Source organism: Protopterus annectens, chromosome 6.part0 (assembly GCF_019279795.1).
Source record: "Protopterus annectens isolate FY-2018-M chromosome 6.part0, PAN1.0, whole genome shotgun sequence".
Taxonomy (NCBI): domain Eukaryota; kingdom Metazoa; phylum Chordata; order Ceratodontiformes; family Protopteridae; genus Protopterus; species Protopterus annectens.
In genome coordinates this window covers 1,036,267,664-1,036,294,151 of record NC_056737.1, presented here as the reverse complement: position 1 = coordinate 1,036,294,151, position 26,488 = coordinate 1,036,267,664, and the positions used below count along the sequence as shown (strand labels likewise).

At 42.7% G+C, this 26,488-nt stretch overlaps 1 protein-coding gene across 1 annotated transcript in view; it reads left to right on the top strand.

Annotated features, from left to right (window-relative positions):
* ATG2B (autophagy related 2B) overlaps positions 1 to 26,488 on the top strand; it is a 1,825,281-nt gene that overhangs the window by 701,662 nt on the left and 1,097,131 nt on the right. The window contains exon 16 of the mRNA XM_044074646.1: positions 17,389 to 17,572. Within this exon, the coding sequence (XP_043930581.1) occupies positions 17,389 to 17,572 (184 nt within the window). The remainder of the gene's footprint in view (positions 1 to 17,388; positions 17,573 to 26,488) is intronic.

Sequence of the window (26,488 nt, the reverse complement as noted above, 5' to 3'; positions counted from 1 at the left end):
GTCCACTGCAGGACCCTCATGTGCAAACATGCCATGGGCAGCAGGTTGATGGCAGCTGCCATCAACCCTAGGGCCCTCAGGACCAGAGCTGCTGAAGGAGCTGGGGATTGAAGAATGACCCGCACATGGAGTCTCAGGGTTTGAAGTCGGTCCGAAGTCAAGAAGGCTAGGAGCCAGCTTGTAGCCAGTCTGGCTCCGATGCAGTCTATGATTTGCGTCGGCAGAAGGGAAGATTTTTCTACATTGACTGATCCCCATGGAGGAAAGAGTCCCTGGCCGCACAGAGTAGATGCCTTGTGGGGGTGGTCATGAGCCAGTTGTCCTGGTAGGGGAAGACCTGAATTCCCTGGAGTCTCAGGTGGGCTGCTGTCACTGACAAAACCTTGGTAAACACCCTGGGGGCTGTGGTGAGACCAAAGGGAAGGACCCTGAATTGGTAATGGCTGGCTCCTAGCCGGAAGCAGAGGAACCTCCTGGAGCGTCTGTCCATCAAGATGTGGTAGTACGCATCCTTGAGGTCTATAGAGCACATCCAGTCATTCTCCTGCAAGAGGGGGAGAATGGATTGAAGTGTGACCATCCGGAACTTTTCCTTGGTTACTGACAGGTTCAAGAGGGATAGATCGAGGATTGGCCTTAAGTCCCCCATCTTTTTTGGCACCAAGAAGAACCTGGAGTAAAAGCCCGATCTGAACTGGTCTGGGGGGACATACTGAATGGCTCTTTTTTCTAGCAGCTGCCGGATTTCCGCAGCCGTGGCCCCCCCTCTGATCGGGGGGGAATCTGGGATTGCGAGGGGGATGAAGAAATGGAATTTGGTAACCTCTGGATATGATACGAAGCACCCAGCGATCTGTCGTGATGGACTCCCAAGCTGCCAGGTGCCTCGAAAAATGCCCCCTGACTACTTCCAGAGTGGAGCAGTCTGGTAACCCCTCAGGGTTGGTGCGTGGGCCGATCAGAGAACGATTCTCTGGACCCAAAATTCCTTGGACCCCCTCTGCCCCTAGGGCGGCGTCACCCTGTCCTCCTCTGCCTCAGAAGGACTGGGTGTCCAGAGCGTCACTGGACTGTTGCGACTTCCGGAACCACATCTTCTTCTGTCCATTTTGGTTCTTGGAGAAAGACCTCTGGGGAGCAGAGAAGCAGACTCCGACAGCAGACAACGTCTTCCCATCCTTTTCACTCTGGACTAAAGTTTTGCATACAGTTTTGCCAAAGAGGGCAGAACCATCGAATGGGGCATTAGCGAACGACACCTTAAAGGGTTCCGCGAAATCACAGTGGCGGAGCCACGCCTGACGCCTCATGACGACGCCCGCTCCTCTAGCTCTAGTGGCTCCTTCCGTAGCATGGGATAGTAACTGCATAGAGGTATTAGAAATAGACCTTAGAGTGGCCATTCGGGTAGAGTACACCTGCTTGTCCTCCACCAACATGGACTCTGGGGACGACCCAGCGTACTCTTTAATAAGGTCTCGCTGGAGCCGTATGACATCTGCCATGTAGTTCAGTGACCTTACTGAGAAGGTAGCTGAACTGAAGACTCACTTCCCAAGGTGGTCCATCGCCCGAGACTCCTTGCTAGGAGAATGGACCGAGGGACTTTTTTGGGCCAGTTCCCCTCTTGGTGGCTGCTGCCACCAACATGGCATCTACCGGGGATCCCTTACTCCAGTGCATTCTGTCGAAGGGGGGACTAAGTATCCTGTCAGGTCTCTTCGGGACGGGCTCCACAGTGTCCGGCTCCTTCCAAGCCCTAGTAGTGATCAGGTCTACCAGGGGGTCGGTTGGAGGGGACACCCAAGAGGTAGACGGGCCTGCTTCAAATGCCTCCAGGAACACAGATTCATCCGAGGTAGGCTTTGGGGCGGACCACCCTCCCCTTATCCTGAGCATCTCCATGATGTCTCTGAAGGAGACGTCTTCAGGGAGTGATCTTGAGGAGCCTTCCCCTTCCTCCAAATATGTGTCCTCGGTTAAGGACTCAGGGGAGTCCAAGTGCCTCCTTTTGCACTTGCACTTGTGAGGGACCTCCTTGGGGGGGCTGTCCGAGGAGGCCTCACCAGGCTCATCATGTCCCAACAAGGGAACTACCTGGGACGTTAGAGCAGGCCGTCCCTGGGGCCAGGTGATGGAAGCCGGAGCCAACTGAGAGGGAGTGTGGGGCGGAGCCGTAGCTGTGGCCGGGGCCCTGGAATCCCTCGACAGAGCCCTCTCCACCACGTCAAAAGCCGAAGGAGAGCTGCTCTCTCTGGGATCCGAGAGCAAACCCTCCCTTGGATCCGACGAGCGGATCGGGGCCGGTGCTGACGCTATCGGATCTGACAGGCCAGTATGCTCCGACCTTGACGGAGCCAAAGGCAGACTGACACCCTCGGATCCAAAGCTCAGCTCTCGGCTCCGAGAGCTCGGATCTGCCGAAAAGGGACCCGACAGACTCGAGGGCGCTGTCGGCGCCGAAGTACCCGATACTATCGGCGCCAACACACCCCCGGCTCCAACGCCACTTGGCTCTGAGGACTCCAAACCCGGGAAGCGGGTTGGAGAAGGAGCGATCGGGGGCGAAGAAAGGGATTGAGCTCCCCCCCGGAGGGGGGGGAGGCAAGAGCACTCCCATCTGCAGTTGGGCCTGGAGGAATGTTCTCATTATCCGGTCCAAATCTGCATCCGTTAGGCTTTTAGTAGACCTAGAGGAGGCCACCGAGGTGGGACGGGAGTGCCGCCTCAATTACCTCGAGGGAGATCGGCCCTCCTCCTCCTCCGGCCCCGGTAAGAAGCAAGGTGACCGGAGCCGAGAAGGAGAAGGCTCGGAGATCTTGAAGGGAGAAGCCCGCTTAGCTGGCAGGGCCGATGTAGAGGCCTCGGCCCGCCGCTTATGGTGCTTCTCCCTGCGCTTCTCTTTTCTGGCTTCCCTATCCTCCTGGCACGAGGTGGGAGGTTGAGTCCTGGCCAGAGGAAGGAAAGCAGTCATGGGTACTGCCGCAGCTGCGGCAGGCGCCACGGGGGGGACCGGAGGTCGGAGCCAAGTCCGGGTGAAGAAGTCCCGCCAGAATCAACTTCGACCTCCGATCCTTAAGTGCCCTGGGGTTGAACCCTGCGCAAACAGTGCATCCAGAGGAGAGGTGATAAACCCCAAGGCACAACATGCACAGAGTGTGGCCATCTGCTGGGGATAGCTTATGGCCACATTCGGTACATTTAGAAAAAAATGTCTTTGGGGCCTCAGACATTACTGGAAAGAAGACACACACACTAGGCCCCAACCACACACAGACAGATGCCCTAACGCTCTCACGAGGGGGGGGGGATAAGCTAAAATTAAATTTGAAGAGAAAAACTACAAGGGAAAGCTAAACACACACACAACACTCTTTTATGACAGAAAAGGTAAAGAAAAGATCAAAATGTTCTCACAAGTCTTGACTAACGCCTGGAACTCAAGGATCAAGCTGCTGGCTTCAACCATGGCAAACTAGATCTGAGGTCAGGTAGGGTTGGCAGGGGATTATGGGTAAGGGGAGGAGCTTGGAGCTCAGATCTCTGCTGTTGGAAACTGCCGGCTCGGATCCGATATGGATCCGAAGACCCATAGGTTGATGCCCAAATGAAGTTAACTACTTCAGATCTATTGTTTTTGCAGCAGTTTACTTATGACTGTGATCAATTCTGTTTGTTGTTGTAGAACATAATCTGATATCAGAGTGAGGGTGTGGTGAAAAGCATGCTAAGAACAAATTTGCTTTGTAAGAGGCTTTAATGTTCATTATTAGATCAGTGCTGCAGTAGCCTTAGCTATATGTGTTATATCCTGCCTTTGATGTAAGCGTCATCGTGCTCACAAAGCTGCCCAGACCACTGACAGCAAGAGCAGAGATGGAAGAAATAAATTAATGTTCTGGTTGCAAAGCCCTTCAGGGCTTTCCTGCCTCCAAACAGCGTTCCTCTAGCTATCTTTCAAGGAACAACAGTTGGCTAGTGTTTGTCCATTTCTGGCCAGATAAGTTCCTTCTGGAGTTAAAAAAATCTTCCATAATTAATATTATGATGGAAACAGTACTTTCTTGATTAGAACAGGTTTTTTTTTTACTAGCAATTTTGGACTGTATGGGACATTTATCAGTTTAAAAACGGTGGTTCTTTAGTTAATTTTAGTGTAAACTTCATTTTTTTCTACGGTTTAATGTTTATTGATAAAAACTTTAGAAATTTTTTTTAGGGGCTTGGCAAGCCCACATCTCACTTGTTAGGATGTTTTTAGGGTGAAAACACTCCTTTTTTTATGTTTACCATTTACCAAATGCTGTCGTTTCTACCTAGATGTCAGGCTTCCTTCAAGACTTTCCCATACCTGATTATCAGTTCTTTCTTCCTCCAGAAATAAAAACAAAATTTCCATACAGCCTTTGCCTCTTCAGCAGGCGACTACTTTGCCTCTGTGACAGATGAGTGACACTGCAGTGGCCATTTCTGATTCCTCATACCACTAATTTTCTTACTTGACTTCCTCTGGTCTAGTCCCTTAAACTACATGGACCAGGGTTGGACACATCCTCTGTGGCTTTTGGAGTGTCCTTGCTAGGCATGGGAGAACCACTCATATCAGTCATGGAGGAAGGATTGGGGAATACTTCTCTGCCTAGTTGGACTGGGATGCCTGCTCCTCAGGTGATGTTCCTGAAAAAAAGTTGGTCTGCTTCTATGGAGATTCTTTTCAAAAAGAAGCAGAAAGTTAAACATTTATATTATCCTGTGTTGCTGCTTTAGACAGTGAAGAGTTGAACTTAGATCAGGGTTCAGTTCAAGCTCTGAACCCTTCTTATTCTGGATTTACTGGTAAGAGAAAATAAATAATTTTCTGAAGACTCTCAGTGTGATGAACAGAGAATTGAGTGTGTGGGAACAACTGTTTTTTTTTTTTCATTTGGAAGAATATTCTTTTTCTGAAATCATTTCTAGGATGAAACTATTGTTTCAGTGGGAACTCAATGACATTCCAGTTTCTTTAAAAATATGATCTATTACAGCTGGAATTTTCTCAGCCTACTCCTGTTCCTCTGATTCTTTCAGCCATAGGGGATGTTTTTATTACAGCCAGCAACATGCTTGGCAGCTAACATGCAGCTTGTAAGAAGGCAGATAGTTTGTATAAAGTTATTTTCTAATCCCAGATCTGACCCTGCAATTATTTCCTTGGGAAATCCTTCTGCAGCTAAAAATTTAGTAATTGCTAATCCCTCTACCTGTGACAAGAATTGGGAAACTTTTGCTTGATCTGGGAAAAGTGCTTTTCCTTGCCACTTTTATTTTTAGAATTGTCAAGCTAGCATGTTAAAGTTTTTGCATGTTTCATTTGTGAATATGACAAACAATCTGAAGTAGTTAACTTCATTTTATCTGCAACCTGTGGGTGTTCGGATCTGTATCAGATCCGAGCCGGCAACTTATTTTCTAGCATCTGCTCCAAGCTCCGAGCTCCTCCCCTACCCATAATACACCACCATCTCCTATTTTCCCTCAGATCTCATTTGCCTCACCATAGTAAGCATCGTGATCTCATTTGCTGTGAGCTTCAGGGATAAGTAGGTTAGTTATTTCTGTTTTTGTGTGTAAGTGGTCATTAATTTTCCTTCCTCCCCCCTTTAGTGTACGCTGTTCGCCAGTTATAGCTTCAAAAAAAAAAAAAAAAAAGTTTTTCTTTCTGAAAGTAGTTTTAGGCCCACTTCCCTTCAGTGTGTGCTAGTGTGTTGTGTTCTCTTTAGGGAATGGCGATTAGTGTTAGACTATGGCTGATCAGCCTAAGTCGGTTATCAAAAAATGCACAGAGTGTGGCCATAAGCTCTCACCGGCTGATGGTCACACTCTGTGGTAATATGTTTGGGAGTGCCCCATTTATCAACTCAGTGTACAATGTGTGCAGGCTTTAACCCAAGGGCCCTCAGAGATAGGAAGACCAAGTTAGTTAACAAGGGTCTTCTCCCTGCCTCCATGCTGGATTCTGCCATGGCCTCGGTCTCTGGTACTCCCGCCCAACCACCCACTCAGACAGGGACTCAAACTCCCGCTTGTTCTGGTGTTGGGAAAGATAAAGACAAAGAAAAAGCAAGAGAGAGAGAAAAAGAAAAGGACAGAGAAAGGCACAAGGAGGATAAAGAGAGGAAGAGGGATAGGCCTCGCAAGAGGTCTCCGGATAGGGAACATTTCTCTACTCCACCATCGAAGACTTTGAGGCCAGCTTCCCCCAGGCTCTGTTCACCCCATTTCTCACCGGAGCCAATAGAATCTTCTGATCCGAGGCCTTCCTCACCCTTACTGCGCAGACCAGCCAGATCCGAGTTGGTTGCCTCTTTGCGATCAACTCTGAGCCTATCGAACTTTGACATGGATAGGATGATGCGGAGAATCATTCAGACCCAAATACAGATGGGAGTCTTGCCAGGCCCCCCTCCCTCAGGTGGGGGGACCTCCATGCCCTTCTTCCACCCCATCTCTCCTTCCCCGATCCATGCTGCTGCTTTGGGGTTTTTGGATCCGAGACTCTTTGGAGCTGGGAGCTCGGCGCTGACTGTTCCACCAACCTTGACTCTGGCTGTTACCTTGAGTTCCTCGGATCTGGCCAGTTCATATCCAAGCAACTCTCGGAGCCGTGGACAGGTAGTCGGACCTGAGGGAATGGATCCATCTTCGGCTGTGACCTTTTCAGATCCAAACCGTTCCCTTGGATCTCAGGCTACCCTCGCTTCAGCTCCGATCCCTGCTTCAGACCCGGGGAGATCCGCTTCAGACCCGGGGAGAGCTTCTTCCTTGCTGGGTGCCAAGGAGGTGTGCTCTCCTTCAGCGTTCAAAGTGGTGGAGAGGGATTGAGACCTCAGCCCATTTCCTCGGATTCCATCCAGACTCCACTGGATTTGGAGATGACTCCCTTCGTCTTGTCTCACGGACAGCCCATGCCAGAGGTACCCCAGGTTATTCCCCTTGAGGAACCCCCCATGGCTCATGAGTCCTCTTCAGAGAGCCCCACTGAAGAGGGCCCCTGTAAGCGCAAGTGCAAAAGGAGGCACTTGGACTCCCCTGAGTCCCTCACTACGGACACGGATTTAGATGAAGGAGAAGTATCCCCCAGGTCACCTCTCAAAGATGTCTCATTTGGAGACATCATGGAGATCCTCCACCAGAGGGGAGGTTGGTCAGCCCCAAAACCTTCTACGGATGAGTCTGTGTTCTGGAGGCCTTTGGCACAAGCCCATCTACTTCCTGGGTGTCCTCGCCAGCGGACCCCTTGGTCGACCTTATCACCATGCGGGCATGGAAGGAGCCTGACACCGTAGAGCCCATCCCCAAATGCCCTGACAAGATTCTTTCTCCTCCCACCGACAGACAACCTTGGTCTAAAGGAGCCCCCATTGATGCTATGGTGGTCACAGCAGCCACTAAGAAGGAACTGGCGCAAGAGAATTCCTCAGTCCACTCTCCGGACAAGGAGTCCAGGTCATTTGATAGGTTTGGGAAGCACGTTTGTTTGTCAGCGACCTTTTCCATCCGTGCGCTGAACTATTTGGCACGTGATATGGCTGCAGCGAGACCTTGTCTCAGAATTCGCTGAGTCTCCCCCAGAGTCTTTATCGCAGCAGGACAAACTACTGTTCTCTGTGAAAATGTCGACTAAAGTCGGTATCAAACACGTCCATGCGTCTCCTTTCCCACGCCACGGAAGGAGCAGCTAGGGCGGCTGGGACAGGCGTAACCTTGAGGTGTCATGCCAGGCTCAGGTTGTGTCAACTTGCAGACCCTTTCAAGGCATCATTTACTAATGCTGCCTACGATGGTTCCTCCCTTTTTGGGAAGACAGTACGTGACACTCTTATCCAGAGTGAGAAAGACGGGGAAGACTTTGTCTGCCGTCTGGATCCACTTCTCTAACCCTCAGTAGTCCTTTTCTAGGAACCAAAGAGGCCAAAAGAAGACGTGGTTCCTGAAATCTCAGTTTTCCCGGTAGTTTCAGGACAAACTCTTACCCCAGAGGCAGAGGGGGACAGGATCAACACCGACCCAGAGGTAGAGGGGGTCCCAGGAATATCGGGTCTAGGGAACCTTTTTCTGACAGGCCCACTCAGCAGCCCTAAGGGGTTGCCCGACTGTCCTACTCTGGAGGCAGTTGGGAGGAGATTATCATTGCACCCAGTGGCATGGGAGTCCATAACTGCAGATCGTTGGGTGCTACAGATAATATCCAGAGGCTACACTATCCCATTTGTTGCCCCGCCAAGTGCCACAAGACACCTCCCAGAAGTCCCACCAGCTCACAGGGAGGCCGCAGCTCTAGAGGTTTCAAAGCTGCTTCACAAACGAGCCATCGAACCGGTCCCCCTCAACCAGTCCGGATTAGGTGTTTACTCCAGATTCTTTTTAGTGCCAAAAAAAGACAGGGGACCTCAGGCCCATTTTGTACCTGTCAACCTTGAACCTGTCTGTTGCCAAACAAAAGTTCCGGATGGTCACACTACAGTCCATTCTACCTCATCTCCGAGAGTGTGACTGGATGTACTCGTTAGACCTCCAGGATGCTTACTACCATATCAAGGTCCACAGAAGCTCCAGGGGGTTTCTTCGCTTCCTTCTGGGAGCCAATCACTTCCAGTTTAGAGCTCTACCCTTTGGTCTCACCACAGTGCCCAGGGTGTTCACCAAGGTAATGGCAGTAGTAGCAGCTCACCTGAGGCTTCAGGGAATTCAGGTCTTTCCTTACCTGGACGACGGGCTCTTCGCTGCGTCCACCAAGCGTCTTCTGTGTCTAGCCTGAGACTACTTTCTTCTCTTGGCAGATCAGCTGGGGATTACAGTCAGTGTTCACAAATTCCTTTTGCAACCATTACAAGTTCTAGACTTCATCGGGGTACAGCTAGACACTTTGCAGCCAAAAGTTTTCTTAACACCAGACAGGATCTTACACCTCAGGTACCACATCGCTCTAATCATGAACCTCAAATTTCCAAAGGCGAGCGATGTTCTCCAGGCCCTGGGTTCCATGGCTACCTCAATCTCTATTCTCCCTTGTGCACACCTTCATATGCACGTCCTCCTATGGACTCTAGCTGTCCAGTGGTCTTGGCTAGACCTGCCCATGGATTTTCCGATAAGGATCAGTCACACCTGCAGGACGTCTCTCCTTTGGTGGCTCCATTCACCAGACGCCTTTTTGTGTCATCTCCAGCCCAAGCCACAGTGACCACAGATGCCTCCCAACTCGGGTGGGGAGGACACTGTTTGGGAAGGACAGTCCAAGGCACGTTGTCCCAGATAGAGACCAAGTTGCACATAAATGTTCTAGAGATGAGGGCAGTGCTTTTAGCGTTGAAAGCCTTTCACACTGTTCTTCTTCTGGGGACGATTGCAGTTTAGTCAGACAACATGTCGGTTGTCTGGTATATCAACAAACAACTTCATTTCTACCTTCATAGAACACAATCCTTCCGTAAGTCTCATCAGTTATTTGCCTCTGTGTCACAAGGCCATTAGAGTGTGGGAATGGGCGATTTCCACCGGTAGGTTTCTGATTGCAACGCACATCCCGTGATGCTCCATTTTAGCGGACAGATTGAGTCGGGCTATTCTGATGCCGTACGAGTGGTCTCTGAAACATTCATTAGCGGAGGAGATATTCCTTGCATGGGGTCAGCCTTGCTGCGATCTCTTCACATGTCCTTCCAACACGAAGTGCATTGAGTTCTTCGCTCTGATTCCCTCACCAGGGGATGCTCCCAGAGATGCTCTAGTCCCGGGCTACTATATGCTTACCCACCGTTACCACTCATTCTGAAGTCTCTTCAGAAACTTGCTGACTGGGGTGCAAAGTGATCCTCAATGCCCCATTCTGGCCTCGTCAAGTTTGGTTCCCCTTCCTTTGATCTCATCTTCTAACGCCTCCATGGGTTCTGGATCCCTGTCTGGATCTAATCTCTTATCCTTCGGGTGCCTACCCTCCCATCTGGACAGTCTCAAGCTGACAGCTTGGCTGCTCCAGTTCCTTTGATTGCCCGGACTCCTGGTCTTTCATCCCCTGTAAAATCTATACTAGTTGCTTCTCTTAAAGATTCCACTAGGAAGGTCTATCGCAGTAAATGGAGATGTTTCTCTATCTGGGCCTCTCAGAGAAACCTGGATCCTTTTACAGCCCCTGTTCCAGTGGTGTTGGATTTCTTAACTAGTATTTTTCAGCAAGGAGTTAGTTCCTCCCCAGTGAAAGTACAGTTAACAGCCATTTCTAATTTTCATGCAGGTGAAAATAAGATTGCACTGGCCTCTTCTAGGTTATGTAAAGCCTTTCTAAAAGACACCTTTCTTCTGCATCCCCTCATCAAGGATTCGGTTTTTCCTTGGGACCTCACTTTGGTTCTCCAGTCATTAGTAACTCCTCCTTTTGAACCTGCTGCAACAGTGGATTTAAAGTTTTTGTCTTGGAAGACAGCCCTCCTAGTGGCTGTTACATCCGCTCTGAGGGTCTCTGAGCTGCAGGCTTTGTCTGCCGTGCCCCCTTATTTGGTCTTCCATAAGGACAAGGTCTCTCTCCATACAAATCCTTCGTTTTTACCCAAAGTGGCATCTTAGTCAAACATAAACCAAACAATTAATCTACCTGTTTTCTTTCCAAATTTTCAGAATAAAGGGGAATATAAACTTCATTTGTTAGATGTTCATAGACAACTTCATTTCTGCCTTCATAGAACACAATCCTTCCGTAAGTCTCATCAGTTATTTGTCTCATTTTCTAAACCTCGTTTGGGCAAAGCCATTTCCAAAGTTTCTTTAGCCAGATGGATCACTCTTTGTATTTTACACATTTACAAAGCCAAGGGTTTATCTCCTCCTAGTTTGATTAAAGCTCACTCTACCAGGTCCATGGCGGCTTTCGCTGCTTTTTGGTCTAAGGTTCCTTTGGATGACATTTGCGCAGCAGCAACCTGGGCAAATTCTCATACTTTCATCTCCCATTACAGATTAGATCTGATTTCCAGAGGGAGAGCATCCTTTGGTTCTGCGGTGCTCAGGAATATCCTATCCCAGGATTGGTTGAGTAGCTGGGGACTCTGTCCCACAGGTTGCAGATAAAATAAAGTTAACTACTTCAGATAAAGAAGCTATGTACTCACCATAATGTTCCACCTGAGTAGTTGTACTTCGTTTTTCTTCAACCTTCCCACCCTCCATCCCCCTGACCTTTTCATGTGAATAAACAGGTTAGGTTTATTTAGTTGAGTTGCTTATGTGTATAGTTGCAGCAAACTAAATCTGAAGGAAAATAGGAGATGGTGGTGTATTATGGGTAGGGGGAGGAGCTCGGAGCTTGGAGCAGATGCTAGAAAATAAGTTGCCAGCTCGGATCCAATATGGATCCGAATACCCACAGGTTGCAGAAAAAGGAAGTATAACTACTCAGATTAAACATTATGGTGAGTACATAACTTCTTTTTATTGCCACTTGTCCTTATTCTGAGAGCAAATTTTCTCTGAATACTCTTATTATGTTTCTCAAGTAACCATACATTCATTGAAGTGTGCGCAAGGCTTAGTTGATGCCTCTTCCATGGTTACAGTCTCTAAATCTTCCTGAGGATGATAAAGGTGACATTTTAAATTCCTCTGTTGATAGAGAAGTTGTTTTTGGATCATATCCTTATGTGGTCCTGCAAAAGTGTGATGAGAGGGGGTGAAACTGATTCGAGGGGTGACTGAAAATGTTCAGCCTTCCTTCTCTAAGTTTGTTAAAAGTTTCATTCCTAACTCAGAATCCTTTTATAAAAAGTAAAATAAAGCTGACTCTTCAGAAAAGCAGACATTCAAGAAACAATGACAGGGAGGCTCCCAGACATGAGAATAGTTCAACAAGTGTGAATGACTGTGTACAAATTGTAACCCTTCCTTCCCATGAGCATTTAAGTCTTCTCCAAAATCTGCCTGTCCATTTCTTTGGCAACAGATAATCTTAGGTAAATGGGTTCTAGGAGTTATCTAACAGGGGAACCGATGACAGTGGGTGTCTTGTCCTCCTCATCTACCAGATCAAACTTCTATTTTTTTCCTCCTGTCTTTAATAATCTGCTTGCTCAAGGGGTAAAAGATCCTGTTCCCCTTTCTTTGACTGGAAAAGATTTTTATTCAAGAATGTTTCTGATACCAAATAAAAAAAGACTCATGGAATCCAGGCCTAGATTATTCCTTTTTCAATCAGTGTGTGAATGTCCCTATGTTCAAAATGCTATCCCTTGACAGTCTGTTACCTCTTATTTTCCCTTTCAGTTTTTTTTATTTAACTCTAGACTTAAAGAATGCTTACCATCAGATTTCAAGCATTTTTATGATTTTCTTGCCAATATTGCACATTCATTTCTCTGCGTTACTCTCTGGGTTATCTACTGTTCCAAGGGTGGCACAAAGTGTCTAGCAGTAGTGATAGCCTGTAAGGATGGCAAGGTATTCACGTTTTTCCTTATTTAGACTTGCTTATCTTTATAGAGTCTTTTTCAAAGTGTCCATAATTTATCACTTGGGTGAGAGAGCTTCTTCACAGACTGGGTTGCTAGGAGACTGTTTTAAGTCTTGTTAACTCCATTCCACATGATTGTATTCCAATGGTGCTTTCTAGATTCTTCAGTTCAAAGAGCTTTTCTTCCACAGGAGAAAGTAGATCTGTGTCTAGATCTATTTCTCAATTTTTCATTCAGTCCAGGACTTCAGCAAGGGATTTTCTGTAGGATACTGTCATTCATGGCATCTATGATTCCTCAAGCCAGACTCCACATGAGAAAGATTCTTTGGTACCTAAAACATGTATGGCCCCAACAGTAACACCTCCTGATGTTTCAGATTTCAGTTTTTGGGATTTATTAAAAGGGAATTGCTATGGCAGAGAAACCAATTTTATCTGAACCCATGTGTCACATTTTCCCTTCCATCTCCAATACAGTATGTACCAACAGGATGCCTCAGACTTTGATTTGAGAGCAATGTCTTTAGCAGTAAGAGTGCAGGGTTTTTGGAACAAAAAGGAAAGACCAAAACAAGTAAACATAAAACCGCTACTGGAAATTGTAAATGCACTCATCTGTCTTAATCATCTGTGTTCCCAAAGACCTCTGTAAATGATTATAGACAATACCATAGTGGTGTGGTACATTAACAAATGGGGAGCTTACCCCCTCTGCATATCAATCATGGTAACATGGGATGTAGCAATCACAATCTCATTCTACAGTATCGTACATTCCTTCAGAGCAAAACATTGTGGCAGACAAGCTGAGCAGGACCAGGACAGACTCTCGTGAATGGAAACTGAATCAAAAGTCTTCCAGGATTTGATCCAGCTTTGGGGAACACCTCGGATAGATCAGTTTGCCCTTATTCACAACAAACAACCAGCAAAATTATTCTCCAGGACTTCTTGTAAGCAGACATGGAAAACAGATGCATTCTCATTTCCGTGAATAGGAATGTTACTGTATGCTTTTCCATCTGTTCCACTGATATCCAGAGTTATTGTAAACATTCAGAAGGACTGTCCTAAATTCCTTTTGGTGACCCCCTTCTGGCCCAGGCAGCTATGCTTCCCCCTTCTTTTGGACCTTCTGCACAAGAGTCACCCCATCTTGAAATAATTTAAATTAACTGCATGGATGTTAGGTTTGTAAAAGGTGTTAACATTCTGTTTCCTGAGGATGTGCAGCAGGTATTAAAGGAGACAAAGAAAGCTGCCACTAGGGAATCGAACATTAAGAAATTAAAAAGATTTTCTGGTTTGTGCTGTACTAAGAACCAAGACCCTTTTAAGACTAGTATTTCTACAGTATGTAACAAAAAAAAATAATGGAGAGAAACCTCAAGCCATTAAACACAAAAACAAAATATGAGGTAACACCCCAGCTTAAGACAGGGTATAGAAATAAAACCAAGGAACACTGGCCTTTAACCATTTATTAGATAAAAAGTTAAGCATTTTCCTCACAATTATCAGGACTTCATCAGAACTAGTAACTAAAGCCTTAGTCCGTATATATAGACTAGAGTACAGAAAAACCACATGACTTTTCCAACAAATCAAATATATTAGTAAATTAACACGACAGTCTCATACATAAATACTTAAAAAAAATGGTACATCAATTAAGCACTCGGTATAAGTCAAACTACAGTAAAACATGACCCTTTTGACTCTTCAAATCATTTTAAAGATTCTCTGCACTCATTTTTATACACTGGTTAACAAGACTATATCATTTAATCATGGAGGGGGGCTTGCAACTAATCTTAGCTGCCACAAGAGCTCCCTATATTCAAGCCTGTGTTTCTATGCCACTTCTCTCAGGTTAGCTAATAACCTGCTCTGAAACAAAGAAAAAAAAATCTTGTTTTCTGTACATATTAACTTGTGCTTAAGAAGAGCATTGTTCTCATTTAAATATCTTAAGTCATAGTAATACTCATTACATTTTTTCAGGGCTTGTTTAGTTTTGCCAATATAAAAATAATGGCAAAAATCACAAAGAGCGATATACACCACCCCAGCTGAAGTGATGTAATTTAAACTCAGACTGACAACACTTCAGTTTCAGGCTCTGTCCTTCAGAAATATACCTGCACTGTTGGCATGAACCTCATTTAACCATACCCCTTAATGTTTTTAAGGAACTATTAAAATCACAATAAGTATTCTCTTTTTCCAACTTCTCTAAGGTTCAAATGCTTCTTATATATAAATTGGAAACCACAACCTACAATTTTATTTATATTACAGTCATTCTCAATAATTCTCCAATTATTACTAAGTATTTTTTGCTTAATAGCATTATTACCATAACCGTATTTTATAACCATTGTGTGCTATTAATCATTAACTTCAGTATTTTTTGTCACCTCATTTTGCAAACATTTGCCTAATATTAGATAAAAGCTATCTTTTTGTTTTTCATGCACTTCAGCCTTAATTTCATGTAATATTTCCAGTGGATAACCCCTACTAATAATAATATCAATCAGTCTATTAAATTCTATCAAAATTGATCTTTTTCCAAAACTATCTTGGAAATTCACATCGTTTGGGATTTCACAAGGCTTTTTTTTTTTTGAAAAAAGAAGGATGATTGCTGGTACACTGTAAAAAAATAAATTATTAGAAAATGTAGGCTTCCTAAATAATTTAGAAGTAAAAGTTTGTTTAATTACATCTTTGGCCAGTGTTGTATATCCAACTAATTGATACCCTCCTTAGAAAAAGTTAAAGTTAAACAGTCTGTTGTTGAATTTAAGTATGTAATAGAACTATCACGTTATGATGTGCTACCCTTCCATATTGCAAGTACTTCTTCTAAAATGCTCAGAAATGTAACCGCATAACACATGTATTCAGATTTAAAGACAAAGTTCTGCTACCAGTACCAAAGTACAATGCTGACATACAGAGGCGCACATGCTGCTCCCATGGCTACGGCAGCAACTTGCTTATAATATCCCTCCTCAAAATAGAGAAAATTGCCATGAAGAATCATTTTCATAAAATCAACTACTGTATTAATCTCCTTATTCTGTAAGGTATCACATTTCACCCACACCAATCTAAAACTGTATGACTGGGTATACAAGAAGTGGTTCACTATATCAATAGTGACCATAAGCCACTCATCATTATAGAATTCTTGATGTATATGTCTTAAAAAAAAATCCCATGTGCCTCTTAATATATAGGGATATTTCTTAAGGAACTGCCAATATATAATACTAATGGATGAATTTTGATCCATCAGCAGACACAATGGGGAGCAAGGGATGATCTATAATCTTGTGGACTTTAGGGATAGAAATTGCAGGTATCACAGGATGGTCAACTTTTATAAACTTATACCCACTGTATTCAGTCTCAACTTGATCGAAAAGATCCTTCAGAAATAGATCTGTCTTATGGTAGAAAATATTGACCTCATTTGTTGATAGTTTAGTCTGCTGAAATTCATTAAGAATGTTGTGCATTCAAATAAGGTATTCAGTGGTATCCATTAAAACCACTCTGCCTCCTTTATTGAGCTTTATAATTCTGACATCATCTTATTCCTCTGTCAGGGTTAATTTATCATCTATTTCAACATGCTACCCTTCTTTTCAACACATTCTTATGCCAAGATGTTTTGAAAGAGATTTTGCCTACCTGTCCACCCAGGAAAACAGGCTCTTTCTCGGGATCTTAGTTTTGTTTTAGAAAAAATATTTTTTATTGTATTTGAAGTGGCTTATCAGGCTGATCTGAGGTTAACATGGAAAACAATGTTTACCTGTTGCTCTTACTTCTGCAAAAAGTGTATCTCAGTTTCAAGCTCTTATGGTGGGTCAACCTTAAATCATCTTCCACAAAGAGAGGGTTTTTACGAGAAGAAATCCTTCAACTATGCCTAAAATAGTAACCAAGTTTATTCCTAGCCAAGCTATCCATCTCTCAGTCATCTTTCCAGAATGTAACAATGAAGGCGAAAGGAGTCTTCATACTGTGGATGTCCACAGAAATTTCAGATACAGTCTCAAAAGAACTAAAACTTTTAGAAACTATAATTATTTATTAATTTGTTATGAAGGTAAAAAAAGGACAACCAGTGTCAAAGCAGACAATTTCCAAATGGTTGCCCCTTACTATTTCTTTTTGTTATTCTCACCATAATGAATCATTTCCAGGCAGGGTCAGAGGGCATCTTACCAGGGCCTTGGCCCTAGATGCAGCAACTTGGGGCTCTGTACATGATTTTACAAAGCACTACAAACTGGACTCCTTTTCTAAGGCTAGAACAGACTCTGATAGGATCATTCTCTAGGGGCTCCTTGACCCTCATCCTTCCTCTTCCCAAATTTTAAGTTATGGTTCGTTACCTATATAGCTAGGGCTACAGCAGCAGTGATCCCAAGATGAACATAGTACAGATGTGTAAGTAAGTCTACCATGACAATAAGTGTTCAAATGCATCACTGCTGCAGTAGCTGCAACTTCCCTCCATCCCCCTTATTTTTTGTGTAATTTTTGTTAGCAGTGTGTGAACATTGTTTTTTATTTACTTCCTTCAGGGTGCTAGCCGCGATCTTTTAATTGGCTTGAAAATTCTGAAGGGTTTACCTCCTAGACCTCTGATTTTCTACAGCTGTACTGAAGCTGTCAATGTTCTGGGGACATGAAAGGTGTCTTTAAGCTGTGGAAAATGGACAGCTGTTATATCCTAAGCAGGATATAACCCTTACAGCTAAGGCTACTACAGAAATTATCTATTCAAACATCTACATTTATGTTAAGCTTACTTCTAAAGTTGTAGTTTATGTAGCATTTAATAGTGCACAGATAGTCTAATCCCTCTGTTTTAAATTTAGAATTGTTCTGAAGATGAATCCTACTGCAGTGCATTCAGTTCTGGAAAGGATAGCTGTAGAAGAAGACAGTCACTTTCAGGAGGAAGAAGAAAATGGTGCCCACTCTTTGAAGGACGTTTGCGATTTGAAAAAACCTAAACCTTCTCCATTCTCCTCCAGAAGAGTCATGTTTGAAAATGAAGAGGTAAAACAGAACAGTTGTTTTGTAAAATTCTGTAATTTAATTTTGAATGAAAAAAAAATGGTTGGTCTTTTTTTTTCTCCGCTATCAGGTTCTCCCATTTATTTCAAAGTGCAAGGAAAGGGACCCCTCACTTAGACTGACAGCCATCATATATTTTCCTCCTTTGAGGCCTTATCCCTGCAGGTATGCAGCACTGCTGGACACTGTTCACTGACACTAGAGGGTCATTGCATTGTGCCTGTTGTGGCACATGCATACATTATCCTGACTACAGCGACAAATGTTTCCTTCCTGTCTTTACATATGGCTTGACCCAAATGCTCCTGTTATAATGCACCTTGAATCATGGACACTGCCAGGATGGGCACAATGAGCAGTCTGATAGTCATAATAATACTGTACATTTTGAAAACTAATCATTTGATATCAACTTTCTGGCAATTCATAACAGTGAAAAAATCAGCAGAGTACTTGTGAGCACGAGCTCTTTGCAGAGTAATGTAACTTTAAACAGGCTTACAGTTTTCCATTTTTACTTAACTAGTGGTGAACGACGTGAATAAAAGTTAATGTGAAGTTTTGTTTTAATGTTTGGAGAATTACAGGCAATGTCAATATTTTAATAAAAGATCAGTATAGTAACCGTTATATAATGTAAATTAATAGTAGTAGTAGAAGTTTCATTTGAAAATGCACAGTTACACAGCTTTATTGATACAGTGTAAATACCATATTCTTCGATGATACCTTTTAGGCACTTATTCTGTGAGGATTTGCAATAGGTATTTAAGGAGGCAAGAAAACCTGCAACTAGGAACTCTTACGTTTATGACTAGATCAGGTTTTCTAGGTGGTGCCTAGCCAATGACATAGGTCCAGAAAGGGTTTTGACCCCTGTAATTTTGAAATATTTATGTGAGCTACTTAAAGATAGTTTGCATATGCTTCTGTCAAAGTACATCCTGCAACCATCTCAGATTGTCTGCCCATGTACTCTTGTCTGAGTTAGTGTAGTAATCTTTCAAAACATAGAGCATGTAAGACTAGTTTGCTTAAGAAACTAGGATATAAATGCAAAATATTCTTCTAAATACCTTCCAGTGGGGAACCGTCCATTTTGGCCTTACTCCACTTTGAGTATTCATAAGACGTATATAGTGCTCACTATAAAAGACCAACTAGGAACAGTGATTTCTTTAAATAAGGTACATAAATCTTATTCTTTGCCCATTTATCCAGTAGTCTTTAAAACATTTTTAAAATACTTGATAAACATATCTCAGCAGGGATACTAATCTGCAAAGTAGGCATCTTATTTTTATATAGGAATATTTCAGCTTTGATTTACAAAACTTAATTTCAAAATTTACTGCATTATGCCTTAAAGATTAGTCATAATTATAAACTTCAGTACCTAACATAATTTGCATTACAGGATCATGATATATGTTGTAAGCTAATTTTAAATAAACTCATATATCTGTATGCTATTGAATACAGCCATAATTGTTACATCTGTACTTATAATTCATATTCTTAAACAATGCAATCTTTTCAGTAAATTGTCACTGTATAGTCTCAAGCTTGTTTAACTGCCTTGTGTCTATGTGTGTGTGAGTGTGTGTGTGTGTATATATATATATATATATATATATATATATATATATATATATGTGTGTGTGTGTGTAAATGTTGTTGTATTCTAATATAGGTTGTAAATAAGACTTATAAACGGCAACAAAACATAGCTGCAGTCAAAGTAAAGGACTTCTCATTCTTCCCCTTCAAATAAAAAGGAACTTCTCAATCTATTCTTTCTCTTAAAAACCTGTTTTATTAAAACAATAAAACAATGATTAAGTGCTTTCATCCTTTCCAGCACCAGAGCTTCATCAGAACCATAAATACCTTAAAAAGCAAGCTGTTGTATACAAAAAGGCAAAACTATTAAATTATTAATTAAGACAACTGAGTTGAATGAAAAAAAAACACTACCATGAACATTTTAAATGAACAACTGATAAAAACCAAGAAAATACTTCAAATAGGAATAACTTTTTTTTTTACTTTAAACAAAGTTAGACCTTAAATTCAAGACGGGCTGAAGAGAGATATTCTCATTAATCCCAGGGGGATAACAGGTTTGTAATCTAGGTTGCCATTTAATCTCTCTTTTTTCTAACTTGGACTTAGTCACCACCACTAGGGTTAATAAAAATCTGTTCTAAAACTGTAAATTTAAAACCAGTGCATTTAGAGCTAGTGAAAATATGTTTGTAAAGAGCATTATTTGTATTAAATTTATTAATATGATAAGTATGTTCATATATTCTTTTTTTAGGGGTCTTTCGTATATAAGACTTGTAAACTATTATCAAACAATCAGCATTTCTAGTGGGTAATGATCTCAAAATGTATCCTTTCTTTTTAAAGCCTTACTACAGACATTAATAACATGTCTTTCAAATGATAACTTTGAAGAGATCATTATACCTAAATCCTTTTTTAAGAATCTACAACTGTTAATTCATGCGCTGGCAAATAAAAGTGATCCCATTGGAATTCATTATTGAAATATACAATGTTACATTGATCGTGACTAAACTTCAAACTTCTCTCATTTGCGCATGCAGTTAACTTGCTAAAATAAATATTAAAAGTGTGTTAGGTCTTCATTTTGCATTAAAAACAATTTTGCAACCATTGGTACGGGTGCTCTGAAGAGCACTTCTGGCTAACATCATAGATTAAAACAATACGAATTTCATGAACTTTAGTCATATTATGACTTAGGAATGGGGTCCATTCTCATCATGATATTAAAAACCCAAAAGACTTGGAGAAATTAAAGTGAGAAACCATATATTCCTCTGTTTTGGGATGGTAGAAAGAACGTATTAAAAATGACAGGTCACAAAACAGAACTCTACTGTATACCAGTTCGTACAAGTAGAGAATTGGATACAAGATCTTTATGTTTAACTTTTTGATGTCTATTCCTTAACCGTTCCATAATCCATCTTGATATATATATATGTATATATATATATATATATATATATATATATATATATATATATATATAAGTTAACGTGACTGTTTCTGCCATTTCACACTGAGCTAATCGGAGGAAGTCAGAGGAAGGACTCTGAGCTAACGAATCTGAGATATATAACATTAAGTATCCTGTTTTTGCTTATTTCTGAGTTATTTGTAGCACTTTTATTTTACTCACTGTGTGTGAGGTATTAAGTAGAATTTTCTACAATTGTTAAGCATCTGGTTGGGTTTGTTTGTTTGGATTTTTGTTTCCTACCCTTCCTCCCTCTTGGTATATTGTTTTTATACTTGGTGGCTCTGCAGTTGCCCACACCTACTGTAAATTTGATCTGGGACACTCCTCCCAGTCTAGTGTCATTACCTCATTCTACCTATTCCAGGGAGAACATTTGAGAAGGCCAACCCAGTTAGCTTCTGCTCCTCCTTTCCCCTTTCCACTTTACAAAAAAAAAATTTTTTCTAAGCTTGTTTCCTGCCTTTCCTATACTTTGTCTAGTCCAGATACATATTTGCTGTATCCAGGACTGTTTGTAAGCTTCTGAGCCACCAAGCCTTTCTGTGTTGGAGGGAAGCCTTCTAGCTTAATTTTGTTTCTTAGAACTAGCCAGTTTTCTAGTTTCAGCACTCAAATCTGTTTCTTTGAGCTCAGCACTTGTTCAGAACTCACTGTAAGCACTAAATAAGCTACAAATTACTACAGCACTCAACTTTCCTCACTTGTCTAGAGAAAAACAGCAGTTTTTAGTACTTAATAAATAAGCACCTATCCAGGCATGTCTAAGGGTCAGCTCCTGGTGTTTTCTCCAGTCTACCTGATGAATCTGGGCATCTTGGGGCAATGCAGCAGTTGCCTCATGTACACAGACAACCCTCTCCTCCTACCACCCAACACTACAACCTGTGAGAGATGCAGTTATATAACCAAACTGGAAGCAAAGCTCTCTTCACCCAAGACTAGACTAGACAGTCAAGAGGAGAAGGTAAACACTTGCACCACACCACACCACACTCATCACATAGTCCCTAAAAACCTACACCACCAAAACACACACATAGAAACACAAAACACACACCTACATTCGTGGTGGCTCTCAAAAAAATCTACCCAAGCAACAGGGACCTCCAAAGCAGAAACGCAAGCAACCTCCACCCCCCAACACAACCCAAATGACACATAGCCCACAAACTCAATGTGCCACTCAACCACAGCCCATAAGGCATAACAACCATCCTAACACTCTAGTCATAGGTGACTCTATAGTCAGCCACACTGATGTTCCACTCACCAGGCTAAACAAGGAGAAAGTCACTGTCAACTACCTGTCAGGTGCCAGGATCCGCCACATAACGCATGCACTCAGGTCACTCCACAGCAAGTACAAATATGACTCTGCCATTGTCCATGTTGGTGTGAATGACCTGAGACGTACCTGGACTACATGAAAAGAGACATGGAGGAGCTTTATGATCTTGTAGCCCAGGCAGGTATGACCCTAGCCCTGAATAGCATCCTGCCATCACCCAGAATGATACCACAGTACAAGGACAAAATGATTGACTTCAACAATTGGCTAAGCGTCTGGTGTTATTCTAAGGGGATCCATTATCTGTCTGCTTGGGATGACATGATTGACAAACCACAATGCTTTGCCAGAGATGGCCTGCACCTGTCGCTCTTGGGATTCCGGATACTGGCTAAGGCTCTTGCCACCCCTATAGTGCCTTTTTTAGGCAAGAGTCAAATGACAAATTCACCACCGTAACAGATACAAGCAAGCAAAATCTGAGGGTAATGCTACTCAATGCTAGAAGTCTAAACCTCAAAATGCACTCACTCGAGGCACTCCTTAAAATGGAGAACATCGACATCCGTGCAGTGACAGAGACTTGGTTCAAGGCTCCAGAGAACACCCCTGCATTACCAGGTTATAATTCATACCACACCTTTCAGCCACCTAACTTGGACCGAAGCACTAAAGGCGGAGGCGTGTCCATATTCATTAAGGATATCCACACCTCCAGGCTAGTTGCTCAGCATAATGCATCTGAGATTATCCAAGTGCAACTAACTCTGGGGAAGACTGCAATGCAAAATGTAGCTTGCTACAAATCCCCCACCATCCCCCAGGATTCCCACTCCTCATTTCTTGATAAACTGGAAAATATTAGGGTACAACCTAACACCCTAGTAATGGGTGATTTCTACTACCCCACCATTAACTGGGAAAACTGCTCATGTACCAACTCTTGTGCACAACGTTTTCTGGAATTCATAAATTCCAATGCCTTGGATCAACTTATCCACACCCCCACCAGGAGCAGCAATATCCTAGACCTGGTCATTACCAACATGGGCAACCGGTGTTCCACACCAGAGGTCAATTCCTCGTTGGTCAGGTCCGACCACAAGCAAATCACCCTAGACATCCACATCCCAGCCCCACCCCCATTAGGGAAACCACCATAAAAAATTTCTCCAAAGTCAACTTCTCGCTTCTTAAGACAGAAGTGGCAAACTTCACGACACCCATGCTAATGGACAATAGAGATACGACTGCTGAATCTTATACAATTGCACTTTATATGCACTTACATGAGTGCATGGATCGTGCAATCCCTAACAGAACCAAGATGCTATCCTCCAAAAAAAGGAAGCCAATCTGGTGGTCCGCTGCTATAAATAATCTCTACAACAGAAGAAGAAACTGTTGCAAAAAAGAGTAAAATCCCATGATTGGAGGAACTCCGTGGTCAGCCTCAGTAAGAAGCTGAGATCCCTCATAAAATCCTCCAAAGCTAGTTACGAAAACAAAATTGCCACTGATTCTAAAGACAACCACAAAGCATTCTATAGGTATGTCAAGAATCTCAATGGCAACACTCAGATCTGCTCTGAGTTACAGCACAATGGCACTAAATGTACAGAACCAACTGACATTGCCAACATCCTGGCAGATAGGTTCAATGCTAACTTTACCCCTCTCTCATCCCCTAAAGGGCCCATCTCTGTACTGGAAGAATGCAAAGTACCTATAATCACGGCTGCACAGGTAAAAAACACACTCTCCAAAGCTAAGAACACAGCATCCATGGGACCTGACAACATCCCAGGCTGCGTTCTACATGAACTACAGAACGGACTGGCACCCCATAGCCTCACCTCAGGCTTTGTGCCCACTGAATGGCGCACAGCAACGGTTATCCCACTCCACAAAGGGGGAGCCACCACGGACGCCGGGAACTACCACCCCATTAGCCTGACGAGCCCGGTCTGCAAGGCTATGGAGCGTATCATCATGGAACTTATAAACATTGACATTGGTAATCTCCAAACTCTGGACCTTACCCAGTTCGGGTTTGAAAAAGGCAGATCATGTCTCCTAAACTGATAGACTTTTTTAAAGCGGTCACCAAAGCTGTAGATGAGGGTAAGGTGGTACACACAGCCTATCTAGATCTCGCCAAGGCTTTCAACACCATCCCCCACTCTGGAATTATAGATAAACTCAGTAAACTAGGTATAAATCCCTATGTCACAAGATGGGTTGCCATCTGGCTCACTGACTGAACCCACACTGTGAAAGTAGCAGACTCTAAATCCAACTTCAGACCAGTGATAAGTGGAGTACCACAGGGTTCAGTCCTAGGTCCTCTCCTGTTTGGTATCCACTTCTCTGAAGTACAGGCTAACACAGAAGGTCTTTGGCTAACAAAGTTCGCAGATGACTGCAAACTAGGAGCCATAATCAAATCTCCTAACGATGTGGACATCCTACAAAAGGGCCTCACTGAGACAGATGCCTGGTGTCAAAGCCATGGCCTCAAGCTCAGTGCCAAAAAGTGCATTGTCATCCCTTTTGATAAAAACTCTGTACCCATGAACTACCACATAGGCGGTAGTCTACTTAACACCGAAAGTGTGATAAGAAACCTTGGGACACAGGTGGACAGTAGTCTCTCCTTTGATAATCACATCACCACAGTAGTCAGGAAATCCTTCTACGTGGCACACCATCACAAAAGGTTTCTCATCCAGGAAAAAAGAGGTCATTGTTCCCCTCTACTCATCACTCATTAGACCCATTATAGAGTACAACGCCCCTTTTGGTATGTATCTCACAAGACATCTACAGTAACTGGAAAGGCCACAGAAAAACCTCACAAAGAGGATTACTGGCCTCAAACAGATGCCCTACGCAGACCGTCTCAAAAAACTTCAGCTTTACTCTGTCGCATATCACCTACGCAGAGGTGATCTCTGCCTAACATACAAAGCTATGTCAAACCCAGAGCTGTTAGACATGCTCCACGTAAAGAAATTCCAATCCCTCCGAGCTACACGCTGTAGGGACCTAAACCTTGTCGCCACAATAAACAGAGCATGCTGGAGGGATAGATTTCTATATCAGAGACTTCCTATACTGTGGAACAAACTACCTATCTATATCAAACAAAGCTCCTCATTAGCACTCTTCAAGAAAAATCTTGATGATTGGATGGGAGATAGGAAATTCACCCCGGGGATCACTTCTGTGGCTCTGCTTGACAGGGGCACAGGAAAATAATTTTCTTGGGTGGCAAAAGCCAGGGTACCGTTTGGCTAGGCTTATATAGGCCCTAGGGCCAATAGCCTAGTACCTACCTATGAACCTATACATACACATCTGTGTATATATATATATATATATATATATATATATATATATATATATGTATGGGTCTAGGACTATTGAACGAAAGTTCAATAGTCCAAAACCACATCTACCGAACACACTTTAGCGAAAGTGCTTTTTACCGAAAAAGCACTTTCGCTAAAGTCCGTCAAAAAAGTAAAAAAAAAAAACACTAATGTTTACGCAGGGGGGCAAGCCCCCTTCTACCCCCCCCCTACTTTTATATTCTTGCTCCAAGATCGCACTACAGTGGGGAAAAGGGAATATTCCCTTATCCCCACTGTACTACGATCTCAGCAACAGCCACTCCCCCACAATTTCCCTTACTTTTCAGCATACTTCTGTGAAAGTGCTTTTTCGGTGAAAAGCATTTTCGCGAAAGCATGCCCGGTCGTTTCAAGGAACAGTACGAGACCCATATGTATATACACACACACACACACACATATATATATATATATATATATATATATATATATATATATATATATATATATATATATATATATTCCTTCACTTCTGTTCTTTTTAAACATTTGTCAATTACTTGATGAAGCAGGCTATCAAAAGTTTTTGACAAATCTAAAAATACAACACCAGGTGAAAGACCCAGTTCCATTGCTTCAACAACATTACTATAGAAATTGTTTAGATTATTAAGTGTGCATCATGTTGTTCAAAATTCACTTTAGAAAGAAAAGCTCCAGTGTTAGATAAATAATCAGTAATGCATCTTTCAAAGCATTTACCTAAATTAGAGGTCAGACTTTTTGGTTTTTAGTTGCCAAGGTCACTTTTCCTTCCTCTTTAATATACGGTGTTACATGTAAAATTTTCCACTTGTCCGGCACATATCCCAAATTTAAAAATTTTGTATAATATATGCATCGGTGATGATACATTTTTCACTGTGACCAGTAACAACCCTGGAGTCATATGTGGACCCACGGCAAATGTTTTCTGATCTTATTTAAAGCATTCAGTATGGATTTCTCAGTAATGCAAGGGCAATGTCATTTAGGTTGAAACAATTTACTACTATATATTTTCATATTGGTAACATTTTTTAAAACAAAGTAGTCATTAAATTCATTAACTATAATGCATGGATCACAGACTTCACACTCATTAATTATAAATGTGTCTGTTACTGATGTATTTTTACATTGGGAATTAATGTTTT